Raw genomic sequence first — 23,520 nt, 5'->3', positions numbered from 1 at the left:
CTCCCCACGGCCACGCCCCTCCCTCGCCCCCGCCCACCGGAGCAGACACCGAAGCACTTCGGGCATTTAGAGGTACGGCTGGACCCCCATCGCCCACCCTGCTTCAACAACCTCCCCCAACTCCATCTTCCCATAAACGGCAACTCTGCAGCAGGAAGAGAAACGAGAGAAAAACCTCACGCCTTTGAAAGCCAAAAAAAAAAAAAAAAAAAAATTTTCAATGTTAGGCCTTTATTATCGGGAATGACTAATCACTTTCAACATCTGTTGAACACTTCTCGCTAAATACCAGGCGCAGAAGAGCTTGCCAGTTTCCTATACAAGTTATTTTAATGCTGTGATTCACCTTGATCAGTTTTCACCATCTTTACCAACCACTTGCAGGATTTCTCATTGATTTCCCTAACTTGTGGGTGGTTTGATGCTTCAGTACAGATGGAGCATTATACAATCCGGAGAACCACCCCTGCCTGGGCTGGAGGCAAAGCCAGCTCTAAAATTAATGAACTTTCACAGGGCCAATCTTTCATTTCTTACTGGTTTTGAAACCTACATTGTGCAGAGCCATCAAAAACCAGGAGTATCCAGACACCTGCGGTTTTAACAAAGTCTTCCAGGAACAACTATAAAGGTAACAGGTAGGAGGCACCGATGTCAGGTTAAAAACAGGTTTGCATCTGTAACAGCGCGTACAAGCCTTTGGTCGTATTTGGTTCTAAAGCCAGTGGTAAAAGTAACAGCTTCATTGGAAAACACTTTATATTTCAGTACTCCAACACACAGTTGCTGCTCTCCAGGGGTTGCGGCAGCCGAGGGAGGCTCTGGTGTTCTCCAACACTCACCAAGAGCTGGCAGGTTCCTACTTCCCAGCCACAGTGAAGCGAACGGCATCTTAACGGTGCTCCTTTATCAGATCTGAAATCAGCTTGTCAGAGATTCATCCCACTTTGCAAAAGGAGCAAAATGAGCATGGAAACAAACATTTCTATTAAAACATATGGTAGCAATGGAAGGCTCAACTGAGCAATAACAGCAGAGGTTTCTGTTCTGTGCTCAAAGGAACTGAGCTTCCTGAGTAGAAAAAGAGGAGTAACATCTACATTCGAGATGGGAGTTCCCACGGGCCCTGACTAGCCTGCAGAAATTCCTCCCCCTCAAAGCTTACAAATGGGGCATGTGTCCAACATCTCATCCAAGATGTTATAGGTTTATCAATTAAAGAAGAATTTCCCTAAGCCCTGTCTTCCTCCCCAAAAGCACCATATGTACTTGTTCCTCGCAGCTGAGAGAAGAGCTGTGTTTGCAACACCGCCTGTTCTCCTCTGCATCTCCCAGCAGACAGGTCACAGCTGGTCTCTCGTCCTCTGGGGCCATTTGGAGGGTCTATCACAGGCTGCAGGAATCACCCTCTGCCCAAGTGTTCTTTAGGAGAGCAGCGGCATGGGTTGAGGAAGGGAAGACGTGCACATTTAAATTGTTTTTCTTGGCTCTGTTTGTGACAGATGCTCTCATACAAATTTAAAAACTCATTCTGTACAAAAAGAATCATCTGCTTTAACAGCCGAACAGGGAATCCAGCTGTGCTCTTAAACCCAACTTACCAAATAGGGAATTTTACAGAGGGCCCTATCAAGGTAATGTCTTCGCCTTACTGAAAGCACAGTGTTTTAAGTTAAACATAAAAATACCATAGGTAAGTTATAAAACAAAGCCTGTAGTCATTTGCTTTATTTAATAACCCGAACAGCAACTTGAAACCAGGGTTAAGGAACAGGCAGGGTATGACAGTCTCTTTCCAGGAAAAGCTGCTGGGGCTATCTCTGCAATACCAGTTGGAGTGTTTTCCTGCAAGCTTAGTTTCACACTCCTGTTGCTGTCCAAGATACTGGCTATGAACTGCTATGCATGGTGAGACCTCACCGGGGAAGTGTAAAGTCCAGGTTTGTACCAGCTCCAAGCAAGGGCAGCCAGAGTATTTATACCAAAGGGCTGGACTAGAGGCTGAAGAAGCTGTGGCCGCTCAGAGCAAGGGCCAGAGAAGATGGGACTGCTGGGACACAGAGCGCTCTGCAGCAGGAGGATGTTTCTAGAGCCAAGCTTCTCTTGAAAAGAACAGTATTGTTGGGAAACACTTCCACAGAGGAGACGTGACTGCTGCTGTACATCACACTGTACAGTACCAAGCACAATGGGGGCCTTTATCTTGGTTATGGCCTTTACCAAAATGCTACAAATAATAAGATGTGGATTAGTCCTTTGGGGAAATTGGGGGATGAAAGATCACTGGCGGTTGTTAGCTCACAGCCAGGAGAATACCACCTCCAGTGGCTACATGCCGGTATAAAAGGGAAGGTTATTTAGGTGACTCAGACTTCAGTACTCAAAGGAATCTCTACCCCTCACAAATTTCAGCAAGTCCCGTATCACCCCCGGAACGTCTGGCTAATTAGAGCATCTTTGAGAGACACATCCGATGCTGATGGCTATTTTGGGATCTCAAATTAGCTTTTGCAGACTCTAGGCTAAAATCTGAATGTAGTAATGCTATGAGAGGGAGGAAGATGTTTGATGCAGGGCATGTTTTCAAAATACTTTTAGCATATACAGTTATTTCAATATATTAAGATTTACATTCCTCCATAACATTAAAATCTTTCACATAAACATGCAACAAATGCAATGCACAAGCAAGCTGTATTACTCCAAAGGCAGTGTCACAAGATCCACTTCTACTGGTAAAAAACTGCATCATAATAGATGATCTCTATCAAATCTTTTCCACTTGATATAAAAGCTGTGCCTATTAAGAAAGAAATGGGAAAGATTGGTACAACACCGTATAAATTGATGTTCCAATTACATTGTAAATGAAGATGCATTCGATAAACAGGCCACAAATCCAGACATGTTATGATTTCCCTAGCAGAAAACTATGGATCCAATTTTCAAGCTAAAGTCAAAGAATTGAGGGCAATCTCACTCTGTTGCAGCATTTCCACATATCACCGCTTTCTTGTTCCCAATACTCCTAAGATAAGAGAAGCTCGTTTGGTAGCTTTACAATTCCATATAAAATGAGAATTATGTCCTTCGATGTCCTATGCCCAGGGCTTTTCACAGTTGTCTTTTGAAGCCATTAGACTTCTTCAGCATTGCAAGGGTTTATTTCTTTGTTCTTTTATTTATGGAGCTCAGACTCTCAGTGATCTCGAGATTTGAGAGACAGCGATTAGCTGTCCCCAAAGGAAACGCTTACGGCTGCTGCCTTTGGGCCTGGGGGGAGATGTGTCCTTGCTGTGTAAGCAGGTCACTCCACTGATGCGTGATTATCTCCCCAACCAAGGTACCACTTCAGTTTGGCAAGCACCGGCGTGCATTTATGGAGGTATTTATGGTAGAACGAGCACGTCAGTGGGGCCAGAGCAGCCACCAGAGGGAGCCCCGCCACTGTGGGTGCTGACCCCCACCAGCACCCAAAGGTGCTGGGGGTCCATCACCCCTCCCGAGGGCTCAGGGTGTTCACTCGCTGACGCCAGGCGTGCAGCCCTGCGGGGCTCCGAGCTAAACGTGTCCCAGCCGGGCCGGCAGGACCGCTGCCCGAGCCGTCTCCAGCAATGACATCAGACAAAAAGCCATAAAAAACAGAACAGCCAGCAGGCAGATCACATTTCAGAGCCCATCGATGGGGGTGGAAGGGGTAGAACTAGCAAGGCCTAGCTGGGCAGCATCTGGTCTAAAACCTGCAGTCTATAATTCTGATGCATCACGGACTCCTACAGGAATTCCTATTGAGCCGTTCCTTGAGCTGCTCTCTTTCTAGAGCATGGGGTAACAACAACTTCAACGCTACCCTGCTGCCGAGAGCACTCCCACGAAGGCCAGCATCTCAGCTGGGAATCAGCTCCCAGAGACAGATCTCCTTACGTTTCCCTCTCTCCTCAAATCCACTTAAACCTCCTTCTCCATGGGATCTCGGTGGGAGAGCTCTGTGCAGGTACATACCGAAGCCTCCTCCACACCATGACCTCTGCAAGAGTGTCAGTCATGTAACTGGCCTTTCACAAGAGTAATTTATTTGTGGGTACATAAAGAATGGCTTCAATTTAGCAGCTCAGATGGTGCCGCCCCCCACCTCCCACACAAAACATGTTAGTAACTTGCAACGGGTTGCAAAAATAAACAAACTTACCCACTTCTTGTTGCCCCTGCTCATCTTCACCCAAGTGATTCACAGCGATGTACTCTTGACTCCTGCAAATTGAAGACATTTGTGAGTCTCCTTAATGTGAGCACAAATCAAAAGAAAAAGAGTCCTGCATGCAATTACACAGGAAGGAAAACATGCAACTTAAGCTGAGCTTTGAACATTTCACAGTAAATATCAATACTGGGGTCTAAAAAGGGCCATCATTTTACATTTTTAAATAACTGAGCAGAATTTTTTTTTTTGGCAGTAGCAGGACTATCTATATTCGTTGTCATTTTACATCTTTTGATATTTAAGCTTGCCGATTCCTTTTTGCCCACATTACATTACAGTGCATTTTCAAAGGGCACATTATTAAAGTTATTGCTAATTTATGCAGAAGCATGTGGTTTTTTTTAAATGTTTATTTTAAACATTTTTTTGCAAATTTTTACATTAAAATTAACATCTGAAGAATTGTTTCAATAAAGTTTATGCAAGTTGCCGTCACAGTTTATGTAAAAGAGAAATGTGCTATTAAAATCAGACATTTAGGTTACCTTTTGGGTTTTGCGATGCATGTTAGCTTTACACATCCTGATTCTCCTGCGATAATTTTCCTTTAAAAGGGGGGTATAGGGTGATCTTTTCATCAAGCAAGACATTATGCCCTGAAAGCTGACTCCAAACCATTGTTGAAAATTCAGTTATTTACACTTTAATAACAATCTACAAATACAACTTTTTGTTTTAAAGTATTCCCCTCAATCATGCACTGCTACAAGCAGTTTGGTTCCTAATGCTCTATTTTTCACCCCCGAGCAGTTTAATTCTCTCCCCCTAGAATGCCAGATTCATTTTGCAGATGGGAAATACAAACCATTTTTCATGTCTGTCTAAGCAGCAGTTTACTTTAAACTATTATATTGTATATCTATGCATACACACCCTCTCAGAAGGATATGAGGAGCAACTGCAGCACCCTCCTCAAAGAAAGATACATTTTTAAGTGGCTTTCCAAGTAAAGGCTACCGTAAAATAGGAAGGGCATCATCTTAGCCAAGGGGGTTAGGGGTGTTTACATAAAGCAGAAAGCAAGCTTCCTTCTCCTCCTGGTGGCAGCTAAGCCTTGGATTTTTCAGCATTCATTTTGTCACGCTACGTTTAAACCAGCCATTTCAGACTCAATCTGGAGCCTGCAGCCTGGAATACTCTGCGAGGCCACCTGAAATCTGAATCAGTAATTCAGCAAAGAACCGTAAACACTTTCCAGCAGACTGAAGTCAGATTTCTGCCATAGTCCAGGATCAAACTGCTTTCAGCAACTTCCAGGGGGTGAAAAACAATTTTTCTTTCTTTTTTTTAAAAAAGTTAAGCTCGTTCAATGAGCTTGATAAACTTTTTGTGAGAATTACAAAAAACACCATTTTTAGAATGTCTCCATGTTTTAAAAAGACAATTAGCTTTAGCATTAATTTAAATTTATTTGAAAAAAAAAATAGCTATTTTATTGCTCAACAAAAAAAATGACAATTCATCACATTTACTTTGATTAAAAAAGGACTAAACTTTATTGACAAACTGCGGCAGACATTTTGACAAGTTTTAGCTACCTATTTAGGCAGACTTACACATGTAGCATTTAATCTTCAAGAACAGAGTGGGAGGACAGTGTACAAATCCAATTAGGACTTTATCCTATGTACAAAGTGAAATTTTTCCTCATTTTTTCAGCTGCAGTGTCCCTTTTTATGCAAAGCTAGTGTTGAGATACACTTGAACAAGTCAATGGGATTGCTAATATTGACAATTTTGTCAGTTTTAAACTTGCACTGCATTATCTGCCCCAAGCACTATAAAAATGAGAAGACTGTAATTTTACAGAGTTCAGACCTACTCACGTAATAATACTCTGTTTTCTAATATCAAACACTGGGCAATTAGAGCCATGCTTTAATTTGTTTTTTCCCTTAAAAGTTCTTCATATAGAACCAAACTAAGAACCCCTTTACACTGGAAAATCTGCTTCCCAAGCATCTCTCAACACCGCATGTTCGGGGCTAGATTTCAAAACCCACATAAGAAAAGTCAATTTTACAAACCTAATTTTTTTTCTTTTAAGTCAATTACCTTTAAAAAATGCTATTTAATTTGTTTGAGGATCCTTTGTATTAAAATTTAAACTTAAGATTCACCAGCAATCTGCTTTTAAGGAACGTTTGACATCTGAGGTTACTTTTAAACGGTGGCAGCTACTACCGTTACATTATGATTTTAATTCTTAAAAACAGCCCTGAATTTTGAAATGTAGCCTACTTTGGGATTCTGCAACTACAACTTTTATGGGTTCCTTAAAACCAAACTTGAAAGGTTAACAAAACCTTAATTTCATAACTGCTAAGCAAAGCATGTCACTTTTGAAACTAACATTTTTAACTCAACTTTTTTTTTATTAAAAAAGGTACAGTTGTGTTTATCTAAACAACAAAGAAAGAAAAGCCATCTACACACTTAAAAAAAAAAAAAATTAAAGTCGGTCCTCTAAATCTATTTAACTCATTTTAAAATACTACGTACAGAAGCCAGAATGCAGGGTGAGGATGGAGTGGGAGAAAAAGGGCCACGAAGAAAAACAGTTAGACAATTACTTGTCTGGTGTGGGTAAAGCAACGGGAATCCCGGGAGATACAAGAATCAGTAACAACTGTTTGCTCATAACTGATATTTTTCCCTCATGTTTGTTTTTTAATAACGTCCGTATGGGTGCTCTCTGTAGGCCCCCTTCACTGGCCTGGCCGGCGGGGCCTTCAGGGAGGGCCTGGTTCCGTTCCAGTCATCTTGCCCTGCGGAAAAGAGAGGGATATGTCAAGGACGGCGGAGTGCTGCCAGGGAAGGGGCACGGAGGGAGCGGCGGAGCTGGCTCCCCCTCCGGAGTCGACACAGAGGCACGGGGCATCTTCACAGCCGTTTCACCCCAAAACCGGTCTGCAAAATGCCCCACGGTCCACCAAAACCTCTCGTTTGCAGCACATCTTCCGACATCACGGAGAAAGAAAAAAAAACCACTTGCGCGGGATCCCTGCAGCTCCAACAGCCCAGCTAAGTGCCGACTTGGACAAACCCAGTGCCTTTTAGGACTAATTAATTTCAGCAGAGCTGAAGCCAATTCACGGGGCAGCTCTGGCAGCCAGCCGTGGCGAAGGTCGCAGCAGTCACGGCCCCTCGGGCTGGCGGCCAGCATCATCTATAACCCTGGGGTCTGGCTGGGGCTCGGGGGACTGCTACAGGTAGTGCTTCTCTCCTTCCCAGACACCAAGCAAGGCAGCTCCTGGATAATTGTGCTAAAATAATTAAGTCCCTATGCTGCTGTAGGAAAGCAGCACGTCCGACTGAACTTCCAGACACCAGTCTGCTTTCTGACTGTGACTTGCTGTTCCTTCCCCTCCGTGAATACAGGAAAATTCACAGCCGCAGCTCACATAGCATCTGCTCACCTCTTTGGAGAAGACATCGCTTGCTAGTGCTGTACCAGCATTAACAGCTGACGGGAACTCGACAGGACAGCCCAAACCCTTCTGCTACATACAGCCACCACCGAAGCAAATGAAGTTTGCATTCCCATTGTCCCCAAGCTATATCCCCCAAATATCCAAGCTCAGCTTTCATTATGGCTTCTGCGTGCAACATTCATACTTGCATGCCTGCCATTCTCTCCAGGGTCACCAGTTTATGAAAGCAAGCGTCCGAAGCCCGGAAGACAGCCGAGCCTGTTCCTACCACCATGGAGCACATTCCCATTTTCTCAAAACTGTCTCCAGCCTGGCTCAACAATTTATTTCTCTAATTCTGTTTTCATGAAAGCAGAGACCAAAGGAAATTACTGTGGATAAACAGATTAGCTGTGGCAACTTCATGCCAAGTATACAATGAGCATTTTGGCCTTCATATCCCAGACAACACAACCGCTCTCCTACCAAGTAGGAGGCACAAAAGCCTCTTTGTGCTGCGTGACTAACGCAGGCAACAAACCAAGCCATTGAAGGCAGGAAAGATAGCCAATGTTACTGACAGCAGCTGTCTATTCCAATGCATCTTAGACTGGAAAAGCATCCCTGGTTAGGCACCTGAATTTGAACTTCTTGCAACTTAAGCCCAGAGCAGGGAACGCCCCGAGGCCCACACAGGAGACAGCCAGGTATTAACAACTCTGCTTCCCTAATACCAGCATGACATGGCATAGGGGATTCCTCGCTCCTGAGGATCCCAGAAAGGCCCTCCAGCTCGTCACTATCATCACTACCTGCATTCATGCACGCCTTCAGGCAACTGATGATCTGCTAAAGGGACTGGTTTCAATACAGCATATTTCCATGCCATTAAGCAGCTCACTGTATAGCTTTCATAACTGTTTATAGTTCAGCTTGTTTACAGAGAGAGAAAAATAAATCTTAGTCACTGCCACATGCAGATGCCATTCATAAGCTTGGATATATGAACTAGCTTAAAAAAAATAAATGCAGTCACCCAATCTTTTATTGCCAGCACCTCAGATATAAGGCCTATTGTTTTCAACAGTTGGTGGTTTACACAGTTGTGGTTAAATTGGTCTCCCACACCCCTCAGTCTAGCCTAAGCTGATAGCTTTACATAATTCAAATTGGCTGCACTTCATAGACTACCTGCAAGTCATATTGACCAAAATTGTTCCACCTAATCAAAGGGAGGCCTTCATATGACATTTAAATCCATTTTTCAAGCAAATGTATAGTGCAGAGTCAGTATCAGCTAGCGGGTTTTTGAGGATAAGGAAGCAGATGGAACCATGCACTCATCCAGCTCAACAAAATACAATCCGTGAACACCAGACTGCAGCAAAAGTAGCGCTGTGGGTGGAAATCCAGAGCTCTTAAAATATTCTAAAGCTACAAGGAAATTAAAAGAAATTTCCATAGTTAAAAAATGGAATTTTAAAAGCATCACCTTTGAGACAATCAAGCTAGATAAGAATCTAAAAGACACAGAACGCCTTTGGTTGTTTAGACCTGGATAATCTGTAGGGTATAAATATTCGACCGTGAAAACTGCTTGAGGTTCTCAGTAAGTTTTTGCTCAGAGCGTGGAGTGGCACTGGAAAACAGCTGGTCGACCACAAGCAATTCCCAACTATGTGCAAGTGCTGCAGGCAATTCCCAACTATGTGCAGCCCCTTCCCTGTCAAGAGAACAGTATTCCCAGACATACCATAAGCTTCATAGGTTTCCTGTGCCTCCCCGTGTCCATAATCATAGTATTCTGTGTCCCTGGAAGAGTAATTATGGTGGTTACATACAGTGCTGAAATCGTATTCCTAAACTGACACAACTTGCACAAACACTTGAAAAGCAAAGATGCCCAATATTGCTCATGGCTGTGGTGTGTCTGATCACTGCTTTTACAGAATTGTCAAGGACACTGGGACACTCCCAGAAGTTATTTCCCAGGCGCTCTTGGATTCCAGCAGAATAGGGCACTTTCCCTACAGCTCAAACTCAGAAATGAGTGTTTCCATTCCCTTAAAAGAAAAGAAAAAAAGAAAAAAAGATCATGCATAATTTTCTCAGTAACAGATAGGAGACAAGCAAACTTACCCTTGGCCCTGGCTGTAGTAGCCTTCATACCCCTCATAGCTCTGGTCTGCATATGCATCATCATAGCCCTGAAACGGATGATGACATAAACGGCGTTAATGGAAGGATCAAAGGTTAATGCCTGACCAAGAGTAATGGGAAAACTGAATTCAGGCTACAGCAGCTTTCAGAGGTGCCTGTGAATCCTTGCCTGCTGCAGGTAAGGAGCTCAATCATAAGACATAGGTGGCTAAGATCTGCTTGTGTCCTGTGGCTTGGGAGGAATGAACTATACTAATATTTACAACACATTTGAAAGTCATTTACATGTCCAAGGCTGCAGTTTGTCTGCGGTAAAAATCCATGTGCCAGGAGGCCTGTAACTGTGTTATCCAAACCACAGATTTACAGGTAGACAAAAAGCAACCTATTAACTTAGGATTGGTTTCAGTGGAAAAACTCAAGAAATTTTACTGAGAGCAGAAACAGACTTTTTAGATGTATGAATATTTGTGATGATTCCTGAAAATGCTGTTATGCATCGAAAACAGTTGTCTTGTTTTTCCTTTAGAATACCAAGAGCACAGATGCTAAGATAAGCTTGGCAGGAGGGCGGTGCTTAGTTATATGACTTGAAGCATCATCATGTTCATTCACATATTTACGTTAAGGATTTTAGGGGAAGTAAGAAACCTTTGGTGTTTCTTGCTCAAACAATTCTCTTGCAGGAAGAGAATGTGATGTGAACTACATCAATCTTTGTGATGTAGTTTTTCTACCATGCACCGACAGTTACGGCGAACTCCAGTCTTGGGGGCAGATTTCAGTTTTATAAAAACCACCCCTTACCCTGTATTTAGGACACTAGCAGTTCCCTCCTTTGAGGACTAAAGCAGCAGAGCAGGTCACACCCAGCACCATACCAGTGTTTGCATTGGTGGTCGCTTCTCTAGAGCAATCTTACTGTTGTTAGCCCTTATTTCAGTAATGTTGAGCATCCAATACATGGTCAGCTAGCTGGAATTAAAAAAACCCCAAAGATATATAGTTTCTTACATATTCCTCATAGGTTTCTGGTGCGGGAGGAGGAGGAAGCGGTATTCTCTGAATTCCGGCTGCACGCGCTCTGGGTGCAGGAGCACCCCGTACTGCTGGGGGAGGAGGTACTCCACGGGCTACAGCAGCTCCCCTAGCAATGGCACCCCGAACCGGGGCTCCTCGCACAAGGGCCCCCCGAGGAGGAGGAGGAGGAGGGGGAGGACCAACACCACGCCCCCTGCAAAGGAGATAAAAAGGATTGTGAACAGCTATTGCTGTACTGCTCGTGTGCTGAATACTGAGGGCACTGCATGAGCGTCTTACACCTACTTTAAAATGCAATAGCTTGATAAATAAATACAGTCACTATTAACTAAGCCATGAATTCTTTATCAGGAACGAAAGCACAAGAATCGTTAATACTGTTGTATTGCAGGATTTACAAAAACCTCTTCTGGGATGAGAACTCTACTGCATTAGATGTTGTACAGACAAAGAAATAAATCTGATACAGAACTTTGGGCAAGTAATTTCTCAGAGTTCATTTTAAATAACCCTCTATCACTAACCTGCAATGACTGCCAGACCTCCAGGACTGTAAAGATCAATGATCATAGGCAGGGACACTTCTGGGCTAAACACTCCGAAGTAAAGACTTTCCCCCCATGAAATAGGTAGTGAAGCAAGAACTACAGTAACAGAGCTTTATCGCCAATTTATCCCAATGCCTTGACAGCAATGACAGAATAATGCCACACTATAACTTTCAAAGGACGGTCAGTTTAAACTGAAAACACTTATTCTGCTGAAGGCTGAAGCAAACACGACACATCTATCTACACATGATTTTGTAGGCCAATTTTTGAAAGGTTACTTTGTGAAGCTGCTGATTTCAGACATCAAAAATAATACAGAAAACATCCACTCCACTAGATTACATCTCAAAACATACAAAACATTCGATGCCAGCTTGCTAAAAGCAAGCCTGCAACACAAGGCTAGAAAGCCTTGGCCAAAAGCCAAGGTCAAGGCCAACAGCTGATGTGCAAGAACAAGTAGCTTAACCTCATCTGGCAGGACAACTCTGAGCAAGATCCAGCATTTCTAGGTCTGTGCTTTTGGGAAAGATACCTTGGAACAGGTGGAGGCGGTGGCGGAGCTGCTCCCCTTCCCCGCACAGGGACTCCTCGGCCACGAGTTGGCTCTGGTACGCCATTCAGATAGGAGAGCTCCAAGAATTGCTCCTGACAGATATCATCCATCATATCCTAAAGAGGGGAAAGAGTCAACTCCAAAGAACAGCTAACTAGCCAGTCTGCGCTCCGGGATATCACAGGCTACTGTGCTGGAATAAAAATAACCTGATAGTCCTAAATTAAAATCTGCTGGTTAGTTTTACCAGGATTTGCTCAGCAGACAGCAGGGCAAAACTGCCAGCCTTCTCCAAACCGGCCAAGAAGGGCACACCACCTGCGTGTCCAAGAGCTGCAGTGAGCACTATAGGTGGTCCCTGGGAAGAGAACCTCTCTCATAGGGGTTCTGGAGGTATCTGATGTCCGGCATCCCAGGGATGTCAGCAAGATTTATTTGCAAGTGTTGGACAGTTCAGAGGTGAAGTCAGGCAAGCCATATCTCACCTCAAGCACCTTACAGCTCCCACTTAAAGGCAAGTGGCTGACAGTGAGCCCACATAACATAAAATACTGCTGTGTTCCCAACACACTGAAGGAACAGGATAGGATGCAGCCTGACAAAGAGTAAACACCCATTTGCAAATCCAGGCTGTCTTTTCAAATCCTTAGGAACACAGTACGTGTCTGGCTCCATGCATTTTTATCACCTCAGAGTATCTAGCTTCAGGAATTAGTACAGATCTCTGGTGACCCTGCAGAAGTCATTGTACCCCACCCCTCCCCTCAAAAAGCAGGCAGGCTGGGCCTCGCATCGAGGATCTTCATGATGCCATGGCAACACCACAAAGCAAGGAGTCTCCTACCAGATGTGTCTTCAGAGCACTGCTGGCTTCCATAGTGACTTCTCTGTCAATTTTCAGAAGTTTAACACATTGTTTGAAGGCAGCGATAGATAAGACACTTGAAATAGCAAGGCTGCACGCTTGCTTTAGCAAGCTTGAGGTTTTATACATCCCAGGGGCTCCTTGAAGATGACCTCTTTCCTTCAAAGACACTTCACATAACAATCTCTCCTCCTCTCCGTGTCAGACTCACAGAAATCACACAGTACCCACACGCTTTTCCACACTTCCCTACTACCCACTGCTCTTGGGTTCCACCCGCCCCTGGTATTTCAGGCAGAACATCTGAGCTCCCAGTCTCAGCTGTGGAACATGGTGCCAGGGTGTATTCAGCTCTCTACCTGCCAGGTCTCTGAATTACAGGCTGAGCTAGCCAGAAGCAGGGAGCACTGTGTGCTTCTTTTCCATTTTGTTTTTTCTTTCCTACTTTAGCAATCAACACTATCATTTTAATAACATGCAGAAGACTCCTTCAAATTCTGCAGTTCTTGGAGTCAATACTCTAGCAGGCACAAAACTGACATGAAGTTGACCATAAAGGTCTTACAAGGTTCACCAGTAAAAGACACCCACAAACAGCTAAGTGTCATCTGTATAAACACCTGATGAGCACAGAGGTTCCTTCACATCATACACGATTAAACACAACAGAAATACTGATTTAACAGATGTGTCTCAGAAACTAGCTACAACACTGAATACTACTACCGAGGTGCCTAGGCAGTCACCCTCCTTATCCTCACACCACTCCTTCAGAGCAGAGCAAACATCTCTGTACTTACAGTTTCTGATCTGGCCAATGAAGTTTTCTAGCCAGATTTCTATGCCATAGTTCTAAGTCAGAGGAACCCATCTGAGAAGTCTCTTCCATGCCAGGCATGGCTAAACTTATTCTCCCACTAAAACTGACACATGGAGCTATACAAGCTACCCACCCACCCCAGTGTCCACAGCTAATACTGGGAGAGAAACACCTACTCCAAGTGTTCTATACAACTGCCCTGTAAGTGTATGTCTTTCTAATTATGGTTAGGGGAATAACACATGCCTTCATGCCAGATTAATGGGGTCATCTTAAGCTGCCACACACATATGTAATACTCCAGGCTTCCTCGACTAAACCAATTCCTGTAGCGTGAGCCTTACACTGTGCAAATCTTACCCATCCTTATAGCCAGATTCACAACCCATCTACACCCTTCAAAAAGAAAACAACATCAGCATACATACCGGAACGAGGAACTTCTTGACTTCTTCCATGGCGTGAGCCATCAGAGCATATGCTTCACAAGGGGGTCCAAAAACTTCAATGAAGACATGCAAATCCATATTTAGATGAGCATATTTAGGATCTCCCCCTTTACGCAGTTCTTCCTCCTGCAACAAAGCAGATTAGCGATTCCTAAAACTAAATAAGATGCAGAGAAACTAATTTTCTTTTATCTGTTTTTCTATACCTGAACAGGAAACGTCTGTAAAAGCATTTTGGCCAACCCTGGACACAGATCATAACTACATGAGCATACGGTTTTATAAAAAGCCACATGCAATCTAAACCTTCCATCTTTTTATAGCTGCCTTTTCAGGTGACTGATATTTTTGCTAATGCATTGATGCCAGCCACCTTTTTTCCAAAAGATTAAGCATATGCAAGCAGTATTCCTCCTTTTCTACAACACCTTTCTGCCTGAGGTGCTCTTTACCACCTAGTGAAGTCTAATGCCTCAAACAAGCTTGATCTTTAACTCTGCTCTTAGATATCTCTGTTATTCAGATGGCTTTAAGAAGCTACAAATAAGCTAGAAGTGTAAAAGCTTTTCATGCTGCTAAAGTAAAAAGCTGAATTAAGTTACAGCTCTGTTGACTGTTAGCTCAGTTTTGGGAGTAAGCAGAGAGAAAAAAAAATTCTTTTAATTTTTCCTCCTGGCACTTTGTGACTCCCCCCCCCCCCCCTTTTTTTTTTCTGGAGGGGTAATATATTCCTTTAGCGAATGACTTTTCACAGAGTAGCTGGAATTAATTCTTATTTTACAAACTTTATACTTCACCTTTCATATAAACTATCTCTGCATCCAAGGGTACACAGGATATCAAAAGATGACTAGTCTCTAAGTTATGCTTGTAAAGAAAACATGCATCACACTTCTGCCCCAATCAAGATTGCTCCCAACATGCACAGAGTAATTTTGTAAGGGTGACTTTCTACCACCTTTGCTTTTGGGTTTTAATGGTTTAATCTTTTATAAAACGCTTTGAGAACCACAACTTGTCACAGCACTATCAAAGGCATTAATATATGTTTTCAAGGGTGATGCCCTCACCTTTGCTTTATCTCGCATTGAACCCTTCCCAAGCACAGATATCTTAGCACCAGTTTCTTCCTGAAGTCTCTTGATGGTGTTGCCTTGAGGTCCCAAAATCTTTCCAACAAAGTTGAACTGTAAATGAAGAAAAAAAAGAAAAAAAAATTAGCTCCAGAGCTCATTAGCCTTAACAAAAGCTTTTCTGAATGTTATGCTGGCTGACAAAAAATTTAGCCACTCCATTTCCTCTTCACCTCACCAAAAAATACAGACCAAAAAAATGCACAGGAAAATTTAAGTTCCAGAACATTCTTTTCATGAAAAAAAATGCTCCACCGGAAAAATCAAGCTATATTAACTCATGGTAAGCGTTTAATTCTAACATCTACTCTCCAGTAGTTTTACAGGCAGCAAGTCTTAAGAGTTAAATGAATTCTTAACTGTAAAACACAAAGCTCTACATATGAAAGTGTCTATTCTAGTAATAAAAGATCACAACTATGCATCACTATTTAGCTTTATCCCAAGACATTCTAGAAATGTAATATATTAGAAATAAGATCCTGCAAGCTTGCATAGGAAAAATTCCGTAGCGATAGTGGAACACTGGCATAACTCCTGACGACACTTTGACAGCTACTATCTTTAAAAGTCAGCCATAAAATCCATAGAAAATAAGCAAATCATAGAGATTCAGTAAGCTATTTTCTGGCCCTCACCTTGGGGTACTGTTTGACAGGTATCAGAACTCGTTCTTTCAGTTTCATATTCTTGTGGGAAAATAAATCCAGGTAGTTCTCTTCCTCATCCTTCTTTGTTGTTTCACCCTTCTGAATTTTTTCAATTTCTAAACAAGATAAAAATAGGGCTGCTTATATTCCTCAAACAAGCATCATTTTTAGAGTTGGAATTATGACAGGACATACCACCCTCATTCTCTGTGAATATATGAACACATAATTGCATTAATGGAATCTGGATAGACAGGCCACCTCTTTAGTGCTAGCCCAGCTTGCCTCTTCCTCCCTTCACATCTAGGGATTCCAGAAGGCCAAAACCAGGATAATGAACAAAAATAAGAAAAAACAGCAGAGAATGCCCTACAAATAACTTCAACAAATAAGAGTAGGAAACTGCAAGTACAGTTCTGTGTATCACTTCTGCTGTGCCTTCCTCTATCAGTCCCCAATCTCATGCCTCCACCGTGAATGCAGTACCCACGTGTAGACTCCTAAACCTACCAAGAAACCAGGCCCAACTACACTAAATGTATATGCTTGCTATAATGCAGCAGCCATCAGCAAATCAGGCAAGTTTTTATCATTCAAACTGATGCACTATTTTAAATCTGTAATTTAATTAGTGGTGCCAACACATACTGACACTATGAATTTCAGTTCAGTTGAAAACATTCCTAATAAACAGAAGCTCGAATAAGTGACACACTAGAGTGTAGTCTGGCTTATGAAATTCTTATAAGCTTCATTTCATTAAATGAATGCATCTTTATCACACAAGCAATTCATAAGTTGGTTTTTAAGTTGTAAGCCTCAGGCATAGAGCCATAAAAGTGAGTGTCAGAAGTCCTTAACTTGATTCAGGCAACGCAAATTTCTGTACCTCAAAATAAGATTCTCATTTTTAATTGTATATTGTGAATTACAGAGTCTCGGAAAAACACTGAGGTGGCCTGACTGAACTGAAGGCATGCTGTAGCCTGAGGGGGATCTGGAACAAAGTCCAAATAACCTTCTGGAAGTAGGTCATTAAGGTAGGCCAATTAGGAACTAGTACACAAACACCTTCTCAAATCTGCCTAGAAATTAAACTTTCACTGAGAGATGGCAGGAGACAGTCACCTCATAAAAGCTGACCCAAATGGAGAAGACTGAAGATCATCTCCAAGGCAGGCACTTCTAGCATAGGTTCTTATAGTCATTAATGCACTTTCCCTTGTACAAGAAAAACACCCAACATTTTTCAAAAGAATGCAGCCCATAGCTGACTGGCTTTTCTTTTCCAGAGATGTCCAGTCATGTACAATTTTTATTTAATGGCCAACAACTAGGCGACAAGTTCCCCCAAATTTGGAGCCAATCCATTATTAACAATCCCAAATTACTGATAATAAAGCATTATGCACTCTTTGGTCCAACAAAAAAAAAAAAAAAAAAAAAAAATCGGTCACACCATGCATAGCCATCACAAATTATTATTTACAGATGCTTATCAGGGGAGGAGCATGACCCTTCCTTAAAAGTTAAATTGTGCCATTTCATCAGCAAACCCAAGAACTATATTTATCTCTTCTGAGTCGAAAGTGCTCTAAATACAACTTCTCACATCTCAGGGGAAAGAGAGACACTTTCACAAGATTATACACATAACTGGATTAAAGCTGCAAGACAAAACTGAAACTGAAGACTGCTTAGTCATTACCAGAATTTAAAGAGGGCAGCTGCAGTATCTTGTGTTTCCTGTGATTTCTGTCCATGTCAGAAACTATATGCTTTAGACTAAATGTTCATGTTTACAGTTTCAGAATATTGGCATATCAGATACTTGACGTATTATCCACCTAGTAATATTCTCGTATCATCCAAACAGAAATAGGAACAATGGGTTACCATCATCCTTCTGACCAGACAGGCAACCACAGCCTCATGGGCTGAGAAGCATCTTTCAAATGGTGCAGACCACAAGGAAGTCAAGCAACTAGATGTGCAACCAAAAAAACCCAAACCTTAAGAAAACATGATCAAATAATCGACATTTTAACTTTTCAGTTATGGACACAGTAATATAAACTGGTTTTTAGTTTAGAGATCTAAATATAGAACTTGGAGATTGTGTTGCATAATTATGAAAAAGAGCCTAAATTTTGTATTTCTACTTGCAACAGCACCTTGGCTCCCTTACAAAAGTGTTACCATGACTCCTTAGTTTAAAAAAAAATTACCGGATCTAATCGCTTTGAAAAAGATAGCTTGATTTTTGATTTAAAAAGAAATGATTTTCTGAAGACACTATGCAAACGTAAAAAACCTGGAAGTTCAAGCACTGTCAAATTTATAACATAAGCAAAAGAGATGGCTGCCTTGGTTAGTTTTATGCAGTTTTTTTAATTTTAGCTATAAGAATAGATCAGACAATCAAGATTTGGAAACTAAAGATTGCACTGGTGGCCTTATCGCTGGTTAGACATAGCTTTAGACCCTATAACACAATGCAATTACTTCTCAAATATTTTGATTCTCCAAAAACAGTAAGTGAATTTCTGAAAATGCATTCTGCATATTAACAAGAAGTGTTTTCTACACACACATCAAGAATAAAAGCACCCTAAAACTTTCTTGATATAGATTAAACTACCCAGAGGCATCTTCTACCTTGTCAAAACACAACGCAATCAGATGTAAGCCTCTGCAAACCAGTGAATCACAGTTCACATCAATCACAAAGCAAAATCCATTCTGCCTCCTGCAACAGTAGCAACAACATCTGGGAATCGGTCTGTAAGGGCAACAAATAATTAACCATTTGCTAAAAAAAGCATCGGATCCACCATCACCACGTCTTCAAATGAAACACAAAACATAGAAGAAAAAGCCCTGCACAGCAGAATAACTCGTAAGTTCTCTAGCTTTTGCAATTCAGGTCAGCGCGGGTGACCTAGCAGTCCCCTTCACACCTTCAGAACAAACTCCAAGTCTGGAAATAGGTGTGAAGAAGAACTAAAAACATGCCACTTGTGACGTGTCCTACTGCTCCGGATTCCAGCGTTATCTGTATGCATTCTGGCATATTAGCTACGCAACATGAAGCAGTACTGAATGAACTGATGAGTGGTAGCAGTTTGTCAGACCACTTACTGATATGAAGGAGAAGCGTACGTATACCTTGAGGGATTAAGCATGCCTCATTTCAGTGCTGATTTTTTAAAGCCGTGTCAGAGGTGCAGCAGAAGGTTACCTTCTTGCCACGGGGAATGTCAGCAGTCTGGCGGCATGTGTGGCAGTGGTTTCCAGGACTTCATGTGGGGCAGTGATTGCATTGTCTCAGAAGAAATCCTAAGGGGTAGGTAAAGGGGGTTGGTAACACCGCTGCTTCACAAGGAGGAGGCTAAGCAGCCACAGTGCTACTCCTGATCTAAGCCCAAGCTCCTCCTTAACAAAAAACCCCACATTAAACACTGTCCTGCAGCACTAAGCAGAGACACATTCTGTTTATTCCTAATACTGAGAGTATTATCTTAACAGTATGATAATACTGACCCCATGCCCGAAAAACAACAAAAAACCACCAAAAACCCAAAAGAGTTTGGGAATGGGAGCCTCTGGAAAAAAGCAGAGCCCCCTCTCCTACACTACTACTCCCCAGCTGGTTTGATTTCAGAGGAGAGGAAGCAGGGACCTGTTCCTGGATGGACTCTGCCAACAGTGGAAGCTGCAGAATTTGGCAAGCCTAACCCCACCATTTCCCTCCCTCGGCTTTCTGCTGAAATACACCCCCCCACCCTCCAGCCTGTATGCTGGGATTCATACGCAGACAGCTCTGCTTTGGAGCTTTGCTGAGACAGGAGGGGACTGCCACTAGCACAGGGAGAAGGGGGGCATGGGGAGGAAAAGAAACACTGCTCAAGCATGAGGCAGGGAGGAGAGAAAGCCTGGAGGTGAGCTATGAGAAATGGCACAGGTAGTAGAGGCTCCTGGCAGAGGAGTGGGAGGAGGCAGAGTCACAGCAGTGACAGGCAGGCTAGCATCAGCATCTAATAATGTTGGCATGGCTTAGCAATATATACATTTAAAAATGCAACAGTGAAACGGTATTAGCATATTACAGTCTGCGACATCTGGGCACAAGTTTAAGGCGGCAGTTACAGCTCCTTTGGGAGGTAGGGGATACACTTGGAAACACAGAAATTCAGATAATCTCCATTTCAGGACAGTCTTAACTCCACACAAAGCAAGCTTCAGGACATTGTACTGCTCTGGGTTACATACAGTTTCTCATCACCCCTGTGACCTCAGCCCATCTCTAATCCCACTATTTGGTTCCTTGGCAAGGCGCTCCAGCGAGGCAACCGCCCATCCATCCGACTTTCCCATACAGCCCTTTTCCCTTCCTTGGAATACACACAGACTGAATGAATCTGGCACGAGGACCAGCACGGTCAGCTGGGGATTCTGTCAAGGAGTCCTCCAACACCTCAAGCTGCTCCCTGCTTTGCAATGCGTTGCTCCAACTCCAATTGCTCGGCACTCCCTCTCTCCATGGATCCTGCTCTAACACCCTACCCGCTGCTCTGAATCCACCCGCCTCCATCCCTCCTCACCACTCCACACTTCTGGGGATGTAAAGGGCTGCATTTAACATAAGGATCAACTAGATGCTAGCTATATAGAGACTTGCTAGTGGAATGACATAGCTCACATATCTGTTTGCAGCATAGGAAGCTCAGAGATGACCAGCTCTTTTCACTTGGAGTTTCTCCATGAAATAAAAATAGCTAAGATTACCACAAGAATTTGGAAAAAAAACCTACGCCCAACTAACACATTGGTGGACGTCTCCTGTCTTCCCAATGCATGCAAGCAGAGAGGACTGTGCCTTTCAAAACACCAGCATCTCCTCCCGCCCTCCCCGCAGCAGATGGAGGGCATAAATCAAAGTGAGGAAAAAGGGTTTTCTTGCTCCTATGGAAGAAGAAGGTCACACAGACTCCGAACCACAGGAGTGAGGAAACGTGGATCATGTTCCAAGGTGCAAGAAATCCCCGTTTTCAGTTTCTGTTCAGGGTGCTGGGTAACAGAACCCTAAAATCTAGCCACTTTACTACCTTTTCATCACACAGTACATTGTTCAAGAATCGGTATTACTCACTCTTGCCCTTCATCTTACTCCTAAATAATGCTAATTTTCTCCAGAAACGCTAAGCAGCTTTAGAACCACAACAGTATTTTAGACTAGTTTTACATATTGTTTTTAAAGAAGAAGTCTTAGTTTCAATGCAGAAGTCCTGCAGGATTCCCTCCCAGAGACAGGCAGGACAAGCAACTTCCACTCCTGAAAAAAGGCTGGAATAGGAATACTGCTGACATACAATAATCAGTCATTTCTTTGTCTGGAACTCATTTTGCTTAAGTTGTGCTGGCTGTATGCATTATAATCTTTGGCCCAGACCTAAATTCCAAAGTAAGCTTTACAGCAGCTTCTCCAACATGACATCCCCAAAGGGTGCCACAGCATTAGAGAAATTCTGAGGAATCCAGATCAGTTTGGGGTCATCTGCGCAAAAAGATGTAGTCACCTAAAACCACCGTTTTATTTCAGATTCTTTCTCATGAGCTTTCTGCTCAGATGGTCCTGAATTTGAACTGCTAGTGAATGCTCCCAAAGGACAGCAATTTTCAAAATATCCAAAGCAAGCAGGAAGCATCTGGCGCTCTTCCAATGACCAATTTTAAGTCTCACAAAGCTGCAGTCTACTATCAGCAATTTTTAAATTAATGAAAAAACCCTCATAAATCCTTGTTACACCACTCAGTGAACGAAGCTTTACTAAGTGGGCTGAGAACGCTGTTCTTTGTGTGGGAATTAGCAAACTCCTTAGGTTTCATTTCACTGGAAGGCATTATCAGTGAGCTGTCAAGCATCAGCTGGCTAAAGGGTTTTATTAATGAAAAACATTAAATTGACGGCAAATCGGATTATAAAACTAATTTATTTAGATCAAGATGTCCGCGAGTGATGCCAAGTTACCCATGACGATATACCTCAGTTACTTGCACAATGGGAGGCAGCAATTCTTAAGAATTATTTCCTACATTAAAGGAGGAGCTAATAAAATCTCTAGCACTGCACCAACTATGGCAATACTATACGTTTTAAAGACCTAAAAAAAAAAAAAAAAAAATCATTTAAAAGCAGAATGATAAGTACCAGAGAGCTAAACACTCTGCTCATCTGCAGATCAAATCTGAGTATATCCTCGCGCCGGGTACCTCCCAGCTCTCCACTACATGCACATAAAGCTGTAAGTGGCAGCAAATATTTTAACTCGTTCCAATTTTTAAGCTGACTACAGTGTCTTGAGGCAGCTGAATCTACTTGATAGAGGCACTGAACGCGGGTGCAGCAGCTGCACTGTGGAGATATGGAGAAATCAGAGCTGCCAGGCGATTGGACAGTGGTGATGGGGAAGGAGAAGGCTAGTCTGGGCACAGAACAAAGACTGCCATTTCCATTCCCTATTTAGGTTCATCAGAAGCATGAAACAAGCTCTAATACAGATTACCAGAGTGGAAAATCAAAGAGATCACAAACCATGCCTCACGGGGACTCAAGCAGACGCTACATGGAAAACCCCAGGTTTTACCGTTCTCTTTGGTCCCCTCCCTCCCCAGGGATGAAAAGGGCCAGTACGACCGCACACCCCGTTTTAAAAAGAAAGTTCTGGCTCTGCGTTTAATCCGGCCCAGGCCCTGGATTAAGCACGGGACGGAACAGAGATTAAATAAGAGAAATAGCTAATCTTCAAAACCCCGGGGGTCGCATCTCGTACCGGGCAGGGGAGCCAGAACGGGTCGGCACAACGGTCGCCCCCGCCCCCGCCGCTTCACCCGGGGCGGCCGGGAGCTGCCTCCCCCCCCCCCCCGCCGCCTCAGCCACCCGGGGGGGGGGGGTGTCCCTCTCCCCTTTCCTCCTCTCCCAAAGCGTTTACTAGGAGCTGCCTCCGACCCTGCCCGCCCCACCGAGAACGGGGGAAGGGTGGTGGTGGTGGGGGGGGCCCTACCCAGGGGTCCCGCCCTGCCCAGCCCCCGGTACCTGCTGTGAGGAGCTGCATGGCGTGCGTGAAGGACGGGTCGAGGCTGTCCTTCTCGGCCATCAGCTCGGGCAGGTACTTGTTCTCGGGCTCCATCTTGACAGCGGCCCCGGGCAGCAGCGGAGTGGGGGCGGCGGCGGGGGCCTGAGCGGCCGAAGCGGCGGCCGTGGCGCTGGGTGGCAGAAGCGGCGGAGGTTGCGCCCCGGTGGCGGCGGCGGCGGCGGCTCCGCGGCCCCCACCGCCACGGGGCGGCCGCCGTGGTGGAGGCGCCCCTTGCCGGGCACCGCCGGGGCCCGGTCCCCGGCCTAAGCGGGCGGAGGGATCGTCGCGGCGTTGCATGAGGGAAAGGGGGGCGGGCGGCGGCGGGGCGGGCGGGAGCGGAGCGGAGCGGGCCGAGCGGCGCTGCCACACCGTCCGCCGCAGCGCCAGGGCCGGAAGTGAGGGGCCGGAAGGACCGCCCCCTATCGTCGTCGTCCCCCGTTCCCCGCCGGCTCCCGCGCGACCACCCCGCGCGCTTCTGCGCTTGC

General features: G+C 44.0%; 1 protein-coding gene across 3 annotated transcripts; it reads right to left on the bottom strand.

Annotated features, from left to right (window-relative positions):
- Positions 1 to 214: 214 nt before the first annotated feature.
- KHDRBS1 (KH RNA binding domain containing, signal transduction associated 1) lies at positions 215 to 23,520 on the bottom strand. 3 transcript variants are annotated; one of them, XR_003926886.2, is made up of 11 exons: positions 22,996 to 23,458; positions 15,888 to 16,015; positions 15,187 to 15,303; positions 14,096 to 14,242; positions 11,962 to 12,098; positions 10,849 to 11,068; positions 9,814 to 9,881; positions 9,428 to 9,486; positions 6,835 to 7,029; positions 4,190 to 4,251; positions 215 to 2,800 (listed from the first exon to the last, which is right to left on the bottom strand). XR_003926886.2 is itself a non-coding variant. In XM_030038848.2 (9 exons), the coding sequence occupies exons 1-9, from the start codon at positions 23,330 to 23,332 to the stop codon at positions 6,932 to 6,934; spliced, it is 1,311 nt and encodes a 436-aa protein (XP_029894708.1). In that variant the 5' UTR covers positions 23,333 to 23,520; the 3' UTR covers positions 5,734 to 6,931. The 3 variants fall into 3 exon arrangements, 1 of the variants encoding a protein (XP_029894708.1); XR_005934115.1 differs by having other exon boundaries at positions 215 to 4,251; XM_030038848.2 differs by lacking the exons at positions 215 to 2,800; positions 4,190 to 4,251 and having other exon boundaries at positions 5,734 to 7,029; positions 22,996 to 23,520.

This window comes from Aquila chrysaetos, chromosome 16, assembly GCF_900496995.4.
Source record: "Aquila chrysaetos chrysaetos chromosome 16, bAquChr1.4, whole genome shotgun sequence".
In the NCBI taxonomy this organism is placed as follows: domain Eukaryota; kingdom Metazoa; phylum Chordata; class Aves; order Accipitriformes; family Accipitridae; genus Aquila; species Aquila chrysaetos.
This window is presented reverse-complemented; position numbering and strand designations above follow the sequence as displayed.